The 14411-nt window shown below is 49.6% G+C and overlaps 2 protein-coding genes across 2 annotated transcripts; both read right to left on the bottom strand.

Moving 5' to 3' along the window:
• Positions 1-358: 358 nt before the first annotated feature.
• On the bottom strand, positions 359-3144 carry EMWEY_00029200 (protein phosphatase methylesterase 1, putative; the record flags this gene model as incomplete). The annotated part of the gene is made up of 8 exons (XM_013481491.1): positions 359-460; positions 668-715; positions 1217-1422; positions 1688-1773; positions 1880-2175; positions 2277-2369; positions 2583-2658; positions 2729-3144. The coding sequence occupies 8 exons, from the start codon at positions 3142-3144 to the stop codon at positions 359-361; spliced, it is 1323 nt and encodes a 440-aa protein (XP_013336945.1).
• Positions 3145-5157: 2013 nt separating this feature from the next.
• EMWEY_00029210 (hypothetical protein) lies at positions 5158-13976 on the bottom strand (the record flags this gene model as incomplete). Its single annotated transcript, XM_013481492.1, has 21 exons — positions 5158-5474; positions 5672-5799; positions 5910-6025; positions 6435-6599; positions 6748-6822; positions 6994-7234; positions 7364-7545; positions 7721-7950; positions 8197-8245; positions 8479-8773; positions 8988-9199; positions 9512-9715; positions 9866-10033; positions 10174-10437; positions 11073-11363; positions 11585-11732; positions 11923-12110; positions 12314-12481; positions 12645-13016; positions 13247-13429; positions 13689-13976. The coding sequence occupies 21 exons, from the start codon at positions 13974-13976 to the stop codon at positions 5158-5160; spliced, it is 4284 nt and encodes a 1427-aa protein (XP_013336946.1).
• Positions 13977-14411: the final 435 nt, after the last annotated feature.

The following is a 14411-nucleotide window of genomic DNA, read 5'->3' on the forward strand; positions in this document are numbered from 1 at the left end:
TGCCTTTTGGAATAAAAAAAAAGGTACATAGTGTCCTGAGGTGCAGCGCCTTTCTGCAGAACGGCCTTTTGCCGTACCAAATGACTGAAAAGTTACGAAGACCCTCACAGCCGTATTCAACGGCTGTTGTGCCTCCGCCAATCACGCCGCAACACAGCGTGGGCGGAGAAGGGTGTGTCTGAACAGTTTCTGATAGCGGAAGTCTTCACTCGATTTTTGATAGGTGCCTGCAGAACGCGGAAATGTCCGCCGTAGTCCTGCAATGGAATGATCAGAACTTACCAAGCAAAACTGTGACGACTGCGGTAAATTACGGGAGCTTGACGGTTGACTTGGCTGGCCCTAAGGGTAATTGCTTTCAGCCCCGCACCAATCCTGCGCGCTGACTCGGAGGTAGGTGAAGTCGATAACGGGTGATAAACGTCTGGACAACCCGGCAGAGCTCGGCAGGCTGATCCTCCTGCAGCAATGAGGAAAGCAATGCTAACCTGCATGTGGATACTAAATCTTGCCAGCGGAGCAGCATTTTGTAGAACAAAATGCGTGCCATCGTGCCCGTTTTACTGCTGCACGACTGAAGCAGCGGATGGATGTTATATAAAGTACGAACATTTTTTAGGCACCTTGAGTTACAAGGTATAAAATATAAACATTCAATTGCGCTCACTTCAATTACATGCCCCGAGCCGCTCACAATCTGCACTTGAAACTTCCCCTGCGCATCAAACCAACAAATACTACAGCAGTTTGCCACTGCCTTCCTCCACGGTCGGAGAACAGAGTGTTGGCAGGCTATGTATGTATTGGATGGATTGCTGGGCCACCTGCATATGTGCTATCATCAACTCCTTGTCCAAGCGGTCGCTGCTCGAACATATCAAAATTTTGACGCAACGGCTGGACAGAAATGCTTGGGACATCCCCCGGAACCATCCTGAGGATTCACACAGAAAGATGCATGCAGTTTCTATCGACAAAGTCTTCAACCCTGTGAAGGAGCTATCTACAAGCGCAATGTTCGAAAGGGCTGCACGCACCTTCCCAATATGGCTCAGTGGCCATCACGTCAATGCGCCATGTCCTACAGAGGCCAGTAAGCACATTATGATGGCAAGTTCGTTTCCACCCTAAGCAGGTACCACGACGCCTTGCGCGTTGGCCACATACGGCAGGAAGTAGTAACAAGGCTGTTCATTCAGGAGGGCGCTCACCATACTTCTTCGTCAGGCGGCCCCTTCTCTGCACCTTTATGGCTAGCGGGGAGTGCCCCCCGAGTGGTCTTCACTAGCTGCGAAGGAATTGAAATTGCAGCGCTACTCTTGTTGCACAAGAGTCCAGCAAAAATGCTCCAATTCACGGCCTCTTTACAACTAGTGAATAGGCTGGGAAACCGACTGACGAAAGCGGCCATTTGTGGCAAGGCTGCCAAAGCAGTCCCTGCACAGACAACATACTCAAGGGAGAGTTTAGCTTGCCAGCTTAGCTTTCTCCACCAACCCAGGAAGCTGCACAAAATGGGAAGTCGAGCAATAGCGAGAATGGGACACACAGGACAAACTAATGTACGCATAGATCTCCGCAAGTACGTCGGCAAGTTGGTGGTGGAGATGCCAGGAGGCGCAGCAACCAACCAACCGGTCGCTCGAAACCCAAGAAGCGAAGCACTGTTCTGGGGAGAAACACATACCTTCAACTACATCCAACACCATCAAACCATGCAGCTGCGGAACACGCCCCGATGCCGCCATCCTTGTGGCGATCGCTCCACCCATGCTGCATTGGCCAACAGTCACAATCAAGACCGGCGTAAAAATACGACGACCCACTGGAATAATAAGCAAGCCCTTAACAGCGCAGTGGATTAGGGCGGGAGACGGACCTATGGCCCACAAGAATTACAGATGGGAGTGAATCTCGGTCTCGGTGTGATTTGGAGTCGCCGTCGGCCGTTTCACACATCCCCTTGTCCTCCTGTGTCGATTCGTCCTGTCGGGTGTCGCTTGGCGACAGTTCTTCGCTCACCATACGGTTGAAAAGGTACTGCACGATTGCAATGCCGTCTTCTGTTAAGACTTCGGCGGACAAAGTCTTACTGTCGGCGCACGTAGTTGCACCGTGACCTCTTGCATCATAAGCAAATACGCGCAGTGGCAGCGACCCATCCCGTAAAAGACGCTGGACGGAAGCAGCCACATCATGAAAGACGAATTTCCATCCCGACAGAAGCTTGACAGGCCTACTGTGGGGAAAACTCTACCAAGCAATTATTTGCTTACCGTGAAACATGCCCAGCTCAACGCCGTATGCCCGGCTCCGTGCAGCAGGAAGAGAAGCGGCCCGGAGGAGCCACTAGAATACACACGGAAGGTCTGCATACAATCACACAGCGCAGCGCATCCTATATGAATCAACTAGTTGCATAGATGTAGCCGGAGTATGGCAGGTGTCGTGAAGTGTGGCAGGCACTCTGCTACGAAGCAGTGCACCTCTTATGTATTTCGGTTGCTTGAAAATGAATCGCCCGCCTGCTTGTCTTGCAGTCTTAAGATAATCAACTGAAAGTCATTGGGTGGCAGGCTTACGTCACTGCTGTCTGACGGCCTAATATCCTCGCATCTCTCGAAGAATTCGTCCCATGTGGGCAACGGGCCACACGATCTGCGAAAAACCCAACTGGTTAAAATGCACATATAACAATAGCAAGCAAGGAGAGTGTCAGGAGCATTACCGGGCACTGGTGGTAAGGACGTACGCATTGCAGCTTGAGCGTCTGCTACTACTTCCACTGTGCGGCGCCTGTAGATCGTTTCGACAGGTGCGGTGCCGAGCGGATGAAGATGGACGAGTTTGCCTCGAATCCTCCCTGTGGCCGTCGGCTGTGTCCTTATCTGAGTCCAGGCTGGTCCTGCATGTGATTCCTTCCTCTCTGGGCATGGCATCTTCCTGCTGTCGCTCCTCCTTCACTGTTCGCATGGAGCAGCCAGCTGATTTGCGCCGAGATTGATGTGGGCTTATTGACGGGCTACCAACTCGGTTAGGGAAGTTGCTGCTTCGGCCTCGAGTAATGGGAGGCAGTTCTTTGATATCTGGAGGCATTCGCGCAGGCTGCCTCGAGGAAATGGAAAACAGCTCCGACGCGTCCATTTGTCCAAACGTGGACTGCGCGAGGCTATCTTATAAGGTTGTGTTTTGACACAGACACAATCTGTGGCCACTAAAAAACTCGAGTAATGGCAAATGAAACTACACCCGGTCGGCAATGGTGTTCAAAGGACGGTCCGCTGCAGCGATGAGGACGGCGGGCCTCATCAGCGTGACTGCTTGATAAGCAGGGATCCTCAGCCTGCGCGTGAATTGAATGTTTCACAATTCTTCCAGGCAGAATATTACACGGAAAGATGCTGACGAACCAATACGCACACTCGCGCATTCAATTCAAAGTGGGTTTGCACCGACCTCTAGGCCGAACGTTTCGATTAGAGCATTTCCTCAGCAAGGGAAGCCACTCTGCACGCAAAATTCCTCTCGACTCGGCTCCTTAACTGCCCTTTTCTGGAAAAAACAGGACACTAGGGAAGCCACGAAGTGCGTGACATGCAAGCAGAGGAATCTGACATCCGAAATGACAATACAGAAGGTCAGATCGTCGGCGAGTGAGTCCAGAAGAGCTCAGATAACTTTTGTGAAAGTTTTACTGCAAATTAATGGAGAAGAATGAGTGTAAACTGCACGCTGCCCTATGAGGCGCTGCACAGCAGCGGCACATGCAAGCGACGGCCGCCAAGACTGGAATTGCAAAGGCCATCCAAAAAATTACATTTGGCGTCTGTAGTATTCACTTGCATGGGTTGTTGTTCTGTATTTGTTGATGAGTGTCACTGTTATGAGCAACAGAAGCTCGGGGCACTGCGCCGTTACTTTGGCTTACTGACGCGCCTTCATGCGTGCGACGCAAACAGTCGAGGTCTCCCTTTACGGTGATATACCCGGCTTTATCTGAACCCTTGGAGCATGAAATTAGTTATACAAGCAGGGAATATAGTGCTGAAAGTCCAAAATTACGTGCCGGCGACGCGGGAAGGTGAAACATGTTCCAAGGCGCGGGAGCACGTGTAATTCAGGAGCGGAAGTGGAGGGAGACCCTCTCGAGCTTTTCTAACGTGTAGATTTCCTTTTTTCTCATCTGTGCCGCAATCCGTAGCCGGTACCCCAAGGCCGTTGATTGCAAGGAACGTGCACAAGCAGCACGCTCGTTGTACTTTCCAATCAACGGGAAGTGTTAACACAGGGGAGCTACACTTTATGGCCATTGCGCTTCCCTTGTCCAAGCTGCTACATTTTCCCATTCGTAGCTGAGTGCAAAGACGGAACGGGTCCCCCACCCACGTACTTTCCTCCTGTATTATTCCCCACAAGTTCTTCGCCTAGCAACACTATATCCTAAGCACACTACAAATGGACTGTTGCATCTTGACTACTTCTGCTATAAATAACTTTTTGGTACCACACAACATGAGCAGACATGATGTTTTAAGTCTTCTGTCACCCAACAGCAAACTTGCACCATATTGATTGTTATGATCACTTCCCCTCTCTCTGCTACAGCTTCTGCGCAGAAGGGGATTTTGAGGGTGGGGGGTGGGATGGGCGGTGTTATAACGCAAGGAAAGGCAAGTGGCCTGCATTGACCATTTCAGAACCCGTCGTACAGTTGGAAGTGGGAAAGCTTTTAGGCCATCAGGTAATGTCAGTACACAGAGCCAGGTGAATGGAGCTGGGCGCTGGTGTAAACTGGGGCTCAAACATGTTAGAATGGTAGTCGTTTATTGCGTTCTATAACCCCGAATCTTTCCTCGGAATATGCGGTTGACTATATCTTCTGCAGCTGGCGTAGGAGAGTAGTTTCCTTATTCATGTATCAGTCGCCATTGTCAGCGCAACTCCGGCGAGTATCCAACGACGCTCCGAATCGTCGGCACTCATTCTGTTGCAGCAACAGCGCAAGGTCGGCAGTTGCCATCACAACCATAAGACAAGCAGACGTGAATCGAGCAGCGGCAGCTCATCTATAGCTGCAAATGGTTAAGGGGAGCACTTGTAGGGTTGCAGTTTCGTCTCTTGATCAGTGGAACGCTGCTGCGAGTCTCACAGCGCTGCTCACCTCAGATTTGCAGTTGTCACGTATGTAGGCCCTCTTGCTGAAGTGAGGTAAACGGGGCAACTGTACATTGCAGTGTTGTCGACTTCGGCAGTAGGGATCGCCTCAACCAGGAAGACAGGCATCGGATATTGCAATACTTTTGGCTGTGCATGTGTCAGGTTGCCTTCAACGTCCCCCTTTCCCTCTTCCCAAGCTGCACCTTCTAGAAAAAGCCCATGAATGAGCACTCCCGTTTCAGAAGCAGACAGAGGCTGTTGTTGCGTTGCAACTCCCTGCGTTCCTGCTGCTGCTGCCCCGTACCGTATGTTTGTCACTGTCCACCGCAAGCACATGCGGTCTAGAGCAAGTGACTCCGCTCGGGCACGCACCTGGGATAGCACGAGCAATGCATTTAGACCTAGCGAAAAACGAGTGTCAGGAAACAGTATTGGTCCTTGAAGCTACGTGCAGACCTATTTTTGGTTGAGCTATTTGACTGCACTTCGACTGTATGCAGCTCGCCGGTAATACCAACCTGCATGACAGCTGTTAGAAAGGACATGGGGTTAAAGAGCCCGGAAATCCACAACGGGGAAGGAAGGGTGAAGTCTGTGCTCCACTCCTCCAATTGCTTCACACGGTGTAGTAGGTCATTTACCCTAAAATCGTAGCATGTGTAGCGCATGGAGTTTTTCCCAGCACATCCAACCCTAACAAGCAATAATATGATTAATGGAGGCGTTTGTTTTTTCCGTTTGGCCTAGCTCACCAAGGACCCAGTTGCTTGCGCGATTCATACGCGTAAGGCTTCCAAGCTTCAGGGACCCTGTTCATATTAAGCGAGGCTTCAAGCTGCTCCATGGCGTCCGTAACATTTAGTGCACCCTGTCCACAAGCAGTAATGAGTCTTCCCGCTAACTGGATTCCTCGCAAGCTGTCGTTTTTAAAGTTACTGCGTACTCAGCCAAACCATTTTCCTTTTTAGCTGCTGGCGAAAGCCCCATGTGATGTGCGTTGTGCGGCATTTGCATAGCCGGTATAAAGGGAACATGCCATAGCATGGGTGCATCAACGACCTCCAAGCCCTTCTTGAGCTGCTCCAGAGTTCGCCGTGCTTCAGCCAAGAGAACATTCATTCGTTCCAATTCCTGATTTAGCGGAGCACTTGCCACTACAGTCATGTGAGCCTCCGGAAAATGCATGGGAGCGCTATCGTAGTGAGTCTTCTTTCGGCAAAATTATGGTCAGGAAGTGGCAACAAAACTCGCGTGCTTTTGAACTACAGGCAGCTCACCTGCAGACAGACAACGGTTGCAGGGTGAAATTCCTTAACTTTCGCTCGAATAGAAGCTATATCGAATGGGATTGGTACTTTCGCCAGCAACGAGTCCACCATGGTCAACACTGTGTCCTCCTTCCGGCCTGTAGAGCTCCCGCCTCCAGCAACGCCAGATACCTCCTGCGAACAGACAGCAGTGTACTATAGTTATCTTCCACAGACATGCTGGGGCGTGAGATTCTCATTCAACACATCAGGTGTGTGCAGGCCTTTACTCGGCTAGCTAACGATGGAGCTCCCCCGCTGTCAAACTTTTCTCAAGCCATACTTGTAGCGTTGTGAACAGTTCGTCGCTTAGGGAGCTTAGGCAACCCAATTCGGCATTTGGATGCAGCCCGAAAACCTTCACAGCAACGCAGTTACCTACCATCATCTAATGTTTTGCGCTACTTCCAGAAAAGCTGTAGGGTATATTCTTTAGGTAAGTTGGTAAATGCTGCAAAATGAGGCGGGAATATGCGTTTCTGCAATCATTGGCTCTGAACAATCAGCCCAATTCAATTGTACGTCAAACCTGAGGATTCTCCGGTGGCGTCTTTTCCTCGACGAACTTCTGGTATGCAGCAAATTCAGTCTTTGCTGGATCCGGTGTTCGGAAAGAAGGCCCGAGTTGGTAACTTTGCAGCACTTCAGGCAGGATCAAGTTCGCCAGGTAGGTGTTGTTCAAGCGCCGGTCAAACCCATCAGTTATATGGCCTCCGTACATAATCTCTCCTAAGATGTATCTAATGTCTTCGAAGGGAATTGTAGCATACCTAAAAGGCCACCAGCATGCAACACAAGTAGATGCCCTTTGATATTTGGTCGATACATTGCCGGCTCTGTCGGGTCACTGGTTCTTGAGGAGTTGCTGAGGAGTTGCGTTCTGATAAGCAATATCGCACTTATCTAAGTAGTTCTTTATGACGTTGCCGCATATTGTCAAGTCCCCCTCGTTAAATGAGTAAGATCGACTCCAACCCAAAAAGCCAAACTTTTTGCGGCCAATAATGAGTGCGTGGAAATAGCACAGGGAAAACAGGATAGCCTTAAACTCCCGAGGGCGCGAACACGAGTCGACCACCTCCTGAAACATCAGCCACAGTTACTTGCCACTGCTTGCTGGCGTGGCACGTTTCGGATGCCCCGTTCGTGGCATACTCTCCTCGACGATGAGCATAATCGTACCCGAGGTGTACCATGCTGGTGCGTTTTAAGCCTTCTACAATATTCAGCGTTGTCTCTCAATTGCCATTGCTGACCTGCGAAAAGCAGTTTAGTGCCCTACGGAGATTGGCCTTAAGGTCTTGAGGAGCTTCGTCTGCTATCTTGATGCTCCGTTGGAGCAATGCCTCTGGGATAATTTGCATGTCTCGTAGCGGTGGGGGCTCAGAAGTCACCACGCATCGAAACTCGCGATGCGCAATGGCGCTAGCCTCTTCTAGAGTCCTCTGAAGGCGCTGCAGAATTGCATGTAAGAGGCGAATGCTTCCTTCGTATGAGCGGCAGCGACGTAATACAATGGTGGCAGCTTAAACGAAAAACACGAACAACAATTCGTGTCGCCATGCGACGCAGCGTGCTTATCGGGCAGCGACAAAAAACAAAGACAACTGGCTTAGGTCTGTGTTTGATATCAAATACTTGCTTGCCTTGAGCCACTCTTGCATAAGGTGCACGTTTTGCAGGACAACCCAGCCACCTAACTGTGCTGCTTCTTGGACAGCAGCGAGCGCACGTTCTTCCTGGCCCTGGCCCATGGAGATATTGACAAATTTACCATTGTCCTGATAAACAGCGTCAAGAGGCGCAAACGTACCCTCCCGCAATACTTTTACGCATTTCTCGCCTGCATATAAGGAGTTGTTAACGTTGGATGTTAATTGATAACTTGAAAAGAGCCAAAATGTGAAGGACAAACGATTGACGGTGGACCGTAGTGACACACTGCAAACACTTTGTTGCATGTTCCGCTGGCAGCGGCATGTTCGTGTCTAAATAAACAACCGTAAAAACTGACTGCAGTACATCCTTTGGATCTTGCGGTTGTTTCTAGTGCGGGTGTGGGATCAACACCCGGGAACAGGACAATGAACAACGGAGTGAATCTGTCAGCTTCCTTTTCAATTTCTTGCAAGTCGATGGCTGGAGGCTCTACGAAAAAGTGCCCCAGTTGCCCAGCGACAAATTGGCGAAGAGCCGAGATCATCCTATCTGGTCTTAGGTATCGCAAGAGAAGGAGCTTTTCAAATTCGCTAATTCCTTTAAACAGTCTTGGCAGGTCTGCGCCTTCCGGAGCATCCTCCGCCATCCACCTGTGCAGGTCACTCACGTAACATAGAACTTGTCCATTATTGCCTGATGCTATGCGCTTGTGAAGTAACAAAGTGGGACTGGCAGCACGAGCACCGGGGAAGGTTGGCAGGCGAGCTATCATGGAAGACAGATGGTGGGGCCAAAGGTGGCTGATTGGCTTGGAGCACAGTTTTAGAAACAAGCAAGGAATTCAATATGCTTTGTGGTGCCCACCTCGCCCATCCAAGGGAGTCTTGGTCGAAGTTTTGTAACAGGGATACTTGGTTGTTTTTGAAGGACTTGAGTTGTTCTAGGGACCTACAACAGGCCCATTGTGCTTCCGAGAGCCACGCACGTGCAGCCTCGGGCATAGGGGGAGCAGTTGGGTCGGGGTGAACCTGAGACAGCAGGCGAACCTCTTCCTCTGTGACAGTATTTTGCTCCTCCTGAAAAGCAATCAGACGTATTTTGAAGTGTGCGATTGTCGGATCCCCATCAGCATAGAAAAGTATAGCACTTCAAACTCCATCGTTCAAGTAAACTCCCAACAGAACGATACCTCGTGCCCGATATAATTGTTGCGAATTTTTAATTGGGAGGCTTTAGTGAATATGGGATCAACTTGCCATGATGCGTAAGGTAAGGAAAACAGCAACTGTCAGCTTGTGCTTGTCAAATAAGCCCCTGTTGCACGATACAAAGGTAAACTTCGTTATGACGTCTTTTAGCAGAGCAACACGCGAAGCATCCGGGCTAACATCCTTCTCATCCTCCTCCTCCGCTTCCCCCGCCTTTGCATTTTTATCTGCAGTGCTCCGAGCGGAAGGTTGCGGCGACTGGTCTGCAGGCCGTTGCTCTCCCTTTGGCCCGTCCGTTCCTGCACCTTCTGATACGCCAACGGCCGGTGAGCTGGACTCAGCACCGGGCTGTTTGCTTTCTGCTTCTGTCTCTCCAGCAGCGGCCTGCAGCATAAACTCAAACTCGGACATAATTTGTGTTCCAAATTTTATAATACGAAAAAGGATTATCCTCCTTTCAGCGGAATGATGTTTCCGCAAGGCTACGTGGAATTGTTGCCCCTTCCGCGTGCATGGATGAAATCAATTGCCTACTTTGTCGTTGTTGTCTGTTGTTGAATTCCTTGTGATTGCAAGGTCGGATGCTTCTTCTGGAGCAGGGTTCTTTTCAGCCACTTCAGCATCGTCTGTCCCTGTCTCAGGTATTGTTGCTGCATCCTTTCCATCGGAGTCCGTTCCGTCTTCCTCACCCGTCTGCGGCTTCTGAATGCAAATGATACGTATACTGGTTGCGTTTGCACCTGGTGAGATCGCAGACAGTCGGTGTTGTGCTGTCACCAGTACTGTACGTGATTCTGGGCGTGTTTGTCTTTGCAGGGCAGTCAGCCAAAATGCATCCCCACCTCTGAAATCGAGTCTATAGCCCGGTTTATCACTGCCACGAAGGACTCCATGGAAAACAGATAAAAACTGTGGATTTTGAATAGCTGAGCTAACAAAAAGAACAGCCTGGCTCCTCGGCGCGCTACAGGCCTATACATTTCGGATATCGCATTGAGCTTCTCTTCAGTTACTTTTGCAAGGGCAACCTTCTCGGAAACTTCTGTGGTGATTTTCTTCGTTTTCTCCAGATTTTGAATTAGCTCTATATTCTCCAAAACGTCTCCCTGAAACACCAAGACAGCGTTACACCCTTCTACACCCTTCTGGTCCTGCAGTTTTTCACACTCGCTCTGGTCCTCCTTTTTCTTGTGACCCCGGATGTACAACAGTTCACAGTGAGCAACTGACGACGAGAAAGCAAAGCACGTCAAGTTATTTTTGGCAATCTTACTTGCAGTATCGATGGTACACACAGAGGATTGTTGGTAATCTCAGAAGCAGCTAGTGCTTGCATCGTGCTGTGATGTCTACAATACTGGGATGATCGGGAACAAGTGCATTAGTTGCGCGGAGGGGAAGCTGTCACAGGAACGGCTCCTCACTTCAGCAGATGATATATCCCTCAAGAGAGTATTTTCGAGTTCGGCGAGGAGAATTGTAAACTCATTTTGCTGCTGCACAAGGTGAATTCGTCTTTGGAAAAGCCTCGGCTGTTCTTTCTGCATCGTCAGGTCTAGCAGCTGGTCTTCCAGGCCCTTTGCAAGCAACAGCAGGTGGAATTAATTTATAGTTGTTGCTCTGCGGTCTCGACGCCTTTCTACTTGTGTGCTGACCTTGCTTGCGGGTGGACGTCGATTCCGTCTGAGAGACCTAGCTCGGTGTAGCCTCTAATTAAACAAGGAATGCCACGGCGGCTTACCTTCTCAGTAACTGTAAAATTTATTAGCGTGCATTCAGCCTGAAGCTCTGGAGGATAATGTGGATTAGATAGCCGTGTCTGCAGAATGAGCCTGAAATTGGGATTGTAAGAAACTTCTTTGTCCCCCAGTTTAAGATATTGCGACCGTCCTCTCCGAATTGTTTGGCGTCCTACAACAGGAGCCAGAACGGGGTCGACGGATACTTCCAGGTTTTCAATCAGTACGCTGGTGCCTTGCTGAATTGCCATCTCTACCAAAGATACCATTCGAGGAGTGCTAAGGCGCAGCACCTGCAGTTACAATTCATACGGTGCGATGGTTACTTTAGCCACTAGCGTATTTGTGTTCGCATGTTGGCAACGCCAGTAGTCTCCTCAGGACAACTCCCTCTTTCTAAAGTGTACATGGGCATCCTCCCCGCCGTTGCAATGCTGTGTATATGTGTACATGGATTCTGGCTGTTTGCAGCAACCATCCACCTGTACAACAAAAGGGCAGATAAAGCACGTACCTGTAGGCGGTTTTCTCTTTCTTTTTCGACAATCCATTTTCTCCCTTGCAACTGAGGGTCAATCATGAGCGGCCAACGCTCCGTTGAAGATGCAATTGCTCCATTTTCAATGGACGTCGCATCAGACGGTAGCCCTTGATTGTTCCACCTGAAAGGAAATGACGCCAATTCACTTGGGCCTTGGGAACGAGCATTAGCTTACCCCTTAATACAGCTGCTGCAGAAACGAGAAAATTTTTCCGCCGCTTTGGAGTTCACGAAGTATCGTCATCTATCTCGATACGTGTACTTTCCAAAATAAAATACGAACTTCCAGACTGCATTAACGCAGCACTTACAAAGCCATTTCGGCTTCATCTGTAAGCTGGGCAAGTACATCAGCGGGCTGCCGCAGGGGCACTCCACGATCAAGCAAAAACGGCACCGCCCTTTCGTACATAAGCCAATCTCGATACTTCTTGCTAAAGACTCCAGCATATGCTACGAAGGATGACGATAGCAGCACGTCGCCGACGGAGACGCGTCGCTGAGCACAGGCATCCACAGCCAAACACACGATATAAAAGCTTCCGCAACCACTTTATACTCCTTCCTAAATATCTTGGCATTTGTGCACACTGTGAAAATCGTATCTCACACAAAAACTGCAAGCTGCGCACAACACGCCAGGCAAAGTTTCACGCTATGCGACTTATGGGCTTAACAGCAGCAAGTTCCCTGCCTGCTGACTTGTTCTTTTAGATCGTCAATCGTTTGCCCCCAACGGGCGCCTTCTGATCCCAAGGAACGCATGAGCCTCTGTGCGAGATCTAATTTCCTCTGGCATTTTTCAGCCTCGGCCTCCACCGCATTCTTCTCGGCTATAGCAGAATCGAATTCGGCAACAAGTTGGCCTAGCTGAAATAAGCAAACCCCTTGCAGTTTCGGAAAGGCTGTACTGCATGCTCGTCATGGATTATCCAAACATAGAGTGTTTATTAAGCTGCCCACTGCTGATTCCAGCCCTCTGATCGGGGTCACTTAATCAGTGGTCAAGAAAGGACGGGCATCAAATTATTACCTTTTCCTCAAGCTCCGCAACTAGTGCCTGCACCTCGACGAGTTTCTTGTTTGCATCCTCGAGTTGTTGAGTGGCTTCGGCCAACGCTCGTCTTTTGGGCTCGACGGACACAACCACAGTGTAATACTGGTAAATGTTGACTACCCACTCAGCAAGGCCTGCTGCAGCTGTACTCTTCTTCTGAATAGCCTCGCGATTAAAATGAGGAAGGGCTAGCAATGGTTCCACGGCTTTGAAATTCTGTTCGGGCACTCGACCATCGTCAATGACACTCTTGAAGTCCTTGAGCGTCTGCAAGAACTTTTCCGGATTGTTCATCATCTTCTGTGCACCCTTCCAGCTCTTGTCTTTAAGCTTGCCCTGTTTATCTACCTGCATTAAGATTATTAACATAATTGCACTTCTTTGGGAGCCACGAAAACAAGTTACGTCGTTGCCCCTTTGCCGAGCAAGAGAAACATTTGTAAGCTAAACGCCGAACCGTTTAAGCCGCCGTGAATATCGCTTATCTGGGGTTTCATTCAATCTAAGGCTTAAGGCTATCCCAAACCCCTTCTTATCGCCGGCGGCGCACATGACATCTGGCTTTTCATTGATCTTACCTCAATAATTGGGTCTACCGTGGCAAGCAAGTGCATGACAGCAGCTGTAATATCTTCAACGCCTGGTGGAGGCTTGTTGAGAGCCTTTGCCTCCTGAAAGTCCTTCTTGTTCAGTGTATTCAAGGCGGCTTCTGCCTGCTCCACCAGGGGGATGGCTTTCTCCAAGTCAGCCTCGCACGATGCCTAAATAGCCATTGCGCAGCTCTCTACGTTATTTATTAGGAATCAATGCTGCAGCCAAGTCATCGTGCAGTGCTACCACTCGTGCTACCACTCGGCTCCTAACGCAGCCGTTAGTGAGTTCCATATGCATGGGAGGTGCAGCTGAACGCGGGAAAGCAATGACCGTCACGCCGGTAACGAAGTTAGTGCCAAGCTACGTCTTCAGGGTTGACTTCACTAAAGAAAGCTTGTTACCTGCCGTGTTTAAATGCCCGCTCACTCGCTGTTCAGAAACGGATTTCTGTATTTCTGCGCACTTGAGTGCCTCAACATTGGCATTTTCGGATTCAGCTGTCACTTTGGCCTTTTCCTCGCCAACCTTCTGAGCGAACTCCTCAGCGGCTGCTTTTTTCTCTTCAACAGCAACTGTTTTCTCCCTTAAGTCGTCTTCTAGTGCTGAGACCTTTTCTTGAGTATCGAGAAGCTTCGATAGGCCGCTGCTCAGTCGTTCGCTATGCTCTTCTATGGAAGAAATGCGTTTCAACAGCATGGTCTGGTAGAGCTTCATTGCCTCTATGAACGTCTTCGGCGTCACGTAAGCAAACCTATGACCAAGCCAAGATAGTTTGAATGCAGGTGGCTAATTAGCCTTTAGTCCAAGATTTCCTTCATTTTGTATTTGAAGGGTACCTGGGCTGGCTGGGATTACCTGCGATCTACTTCTACGTATGTTTGTGCCGCATCACTGACGGCATAAAACATGTAAGGTAGAAAGTCTACAACTGAAGCGCGAGTAGAATCCGCGTCTCCGACAGGCAATTCCGCGCAAAATTTGCTTGCCACCGAGTGCAACGCTTCATACGGCCAAGGCTGGAACCAGTCAATTACCGTACAGTTGACAAGGGCGGGAAATTTGCGGGCCCGAGTCCTAAGCCAGGCAGAATAGCAGAATACAAGGATATGCCATTTATGGCCAATATATATATATATATATATATATATA

This window comes from Eimeria maxima, genomic scaffold (genome assembly GCF_000499605.1).
Source record: "Eimeria maxima Weybridge genomic scaffold, Emw_scaff342, whole genome shotgun sequence".
In the NCBI taxonomy this organism is placed as follows: Eukaryota; Apicomplexa; class Conoidasida; order Eucoccidiorida; family Eimeriidae; genus Eimeria; species Eimeria maxima.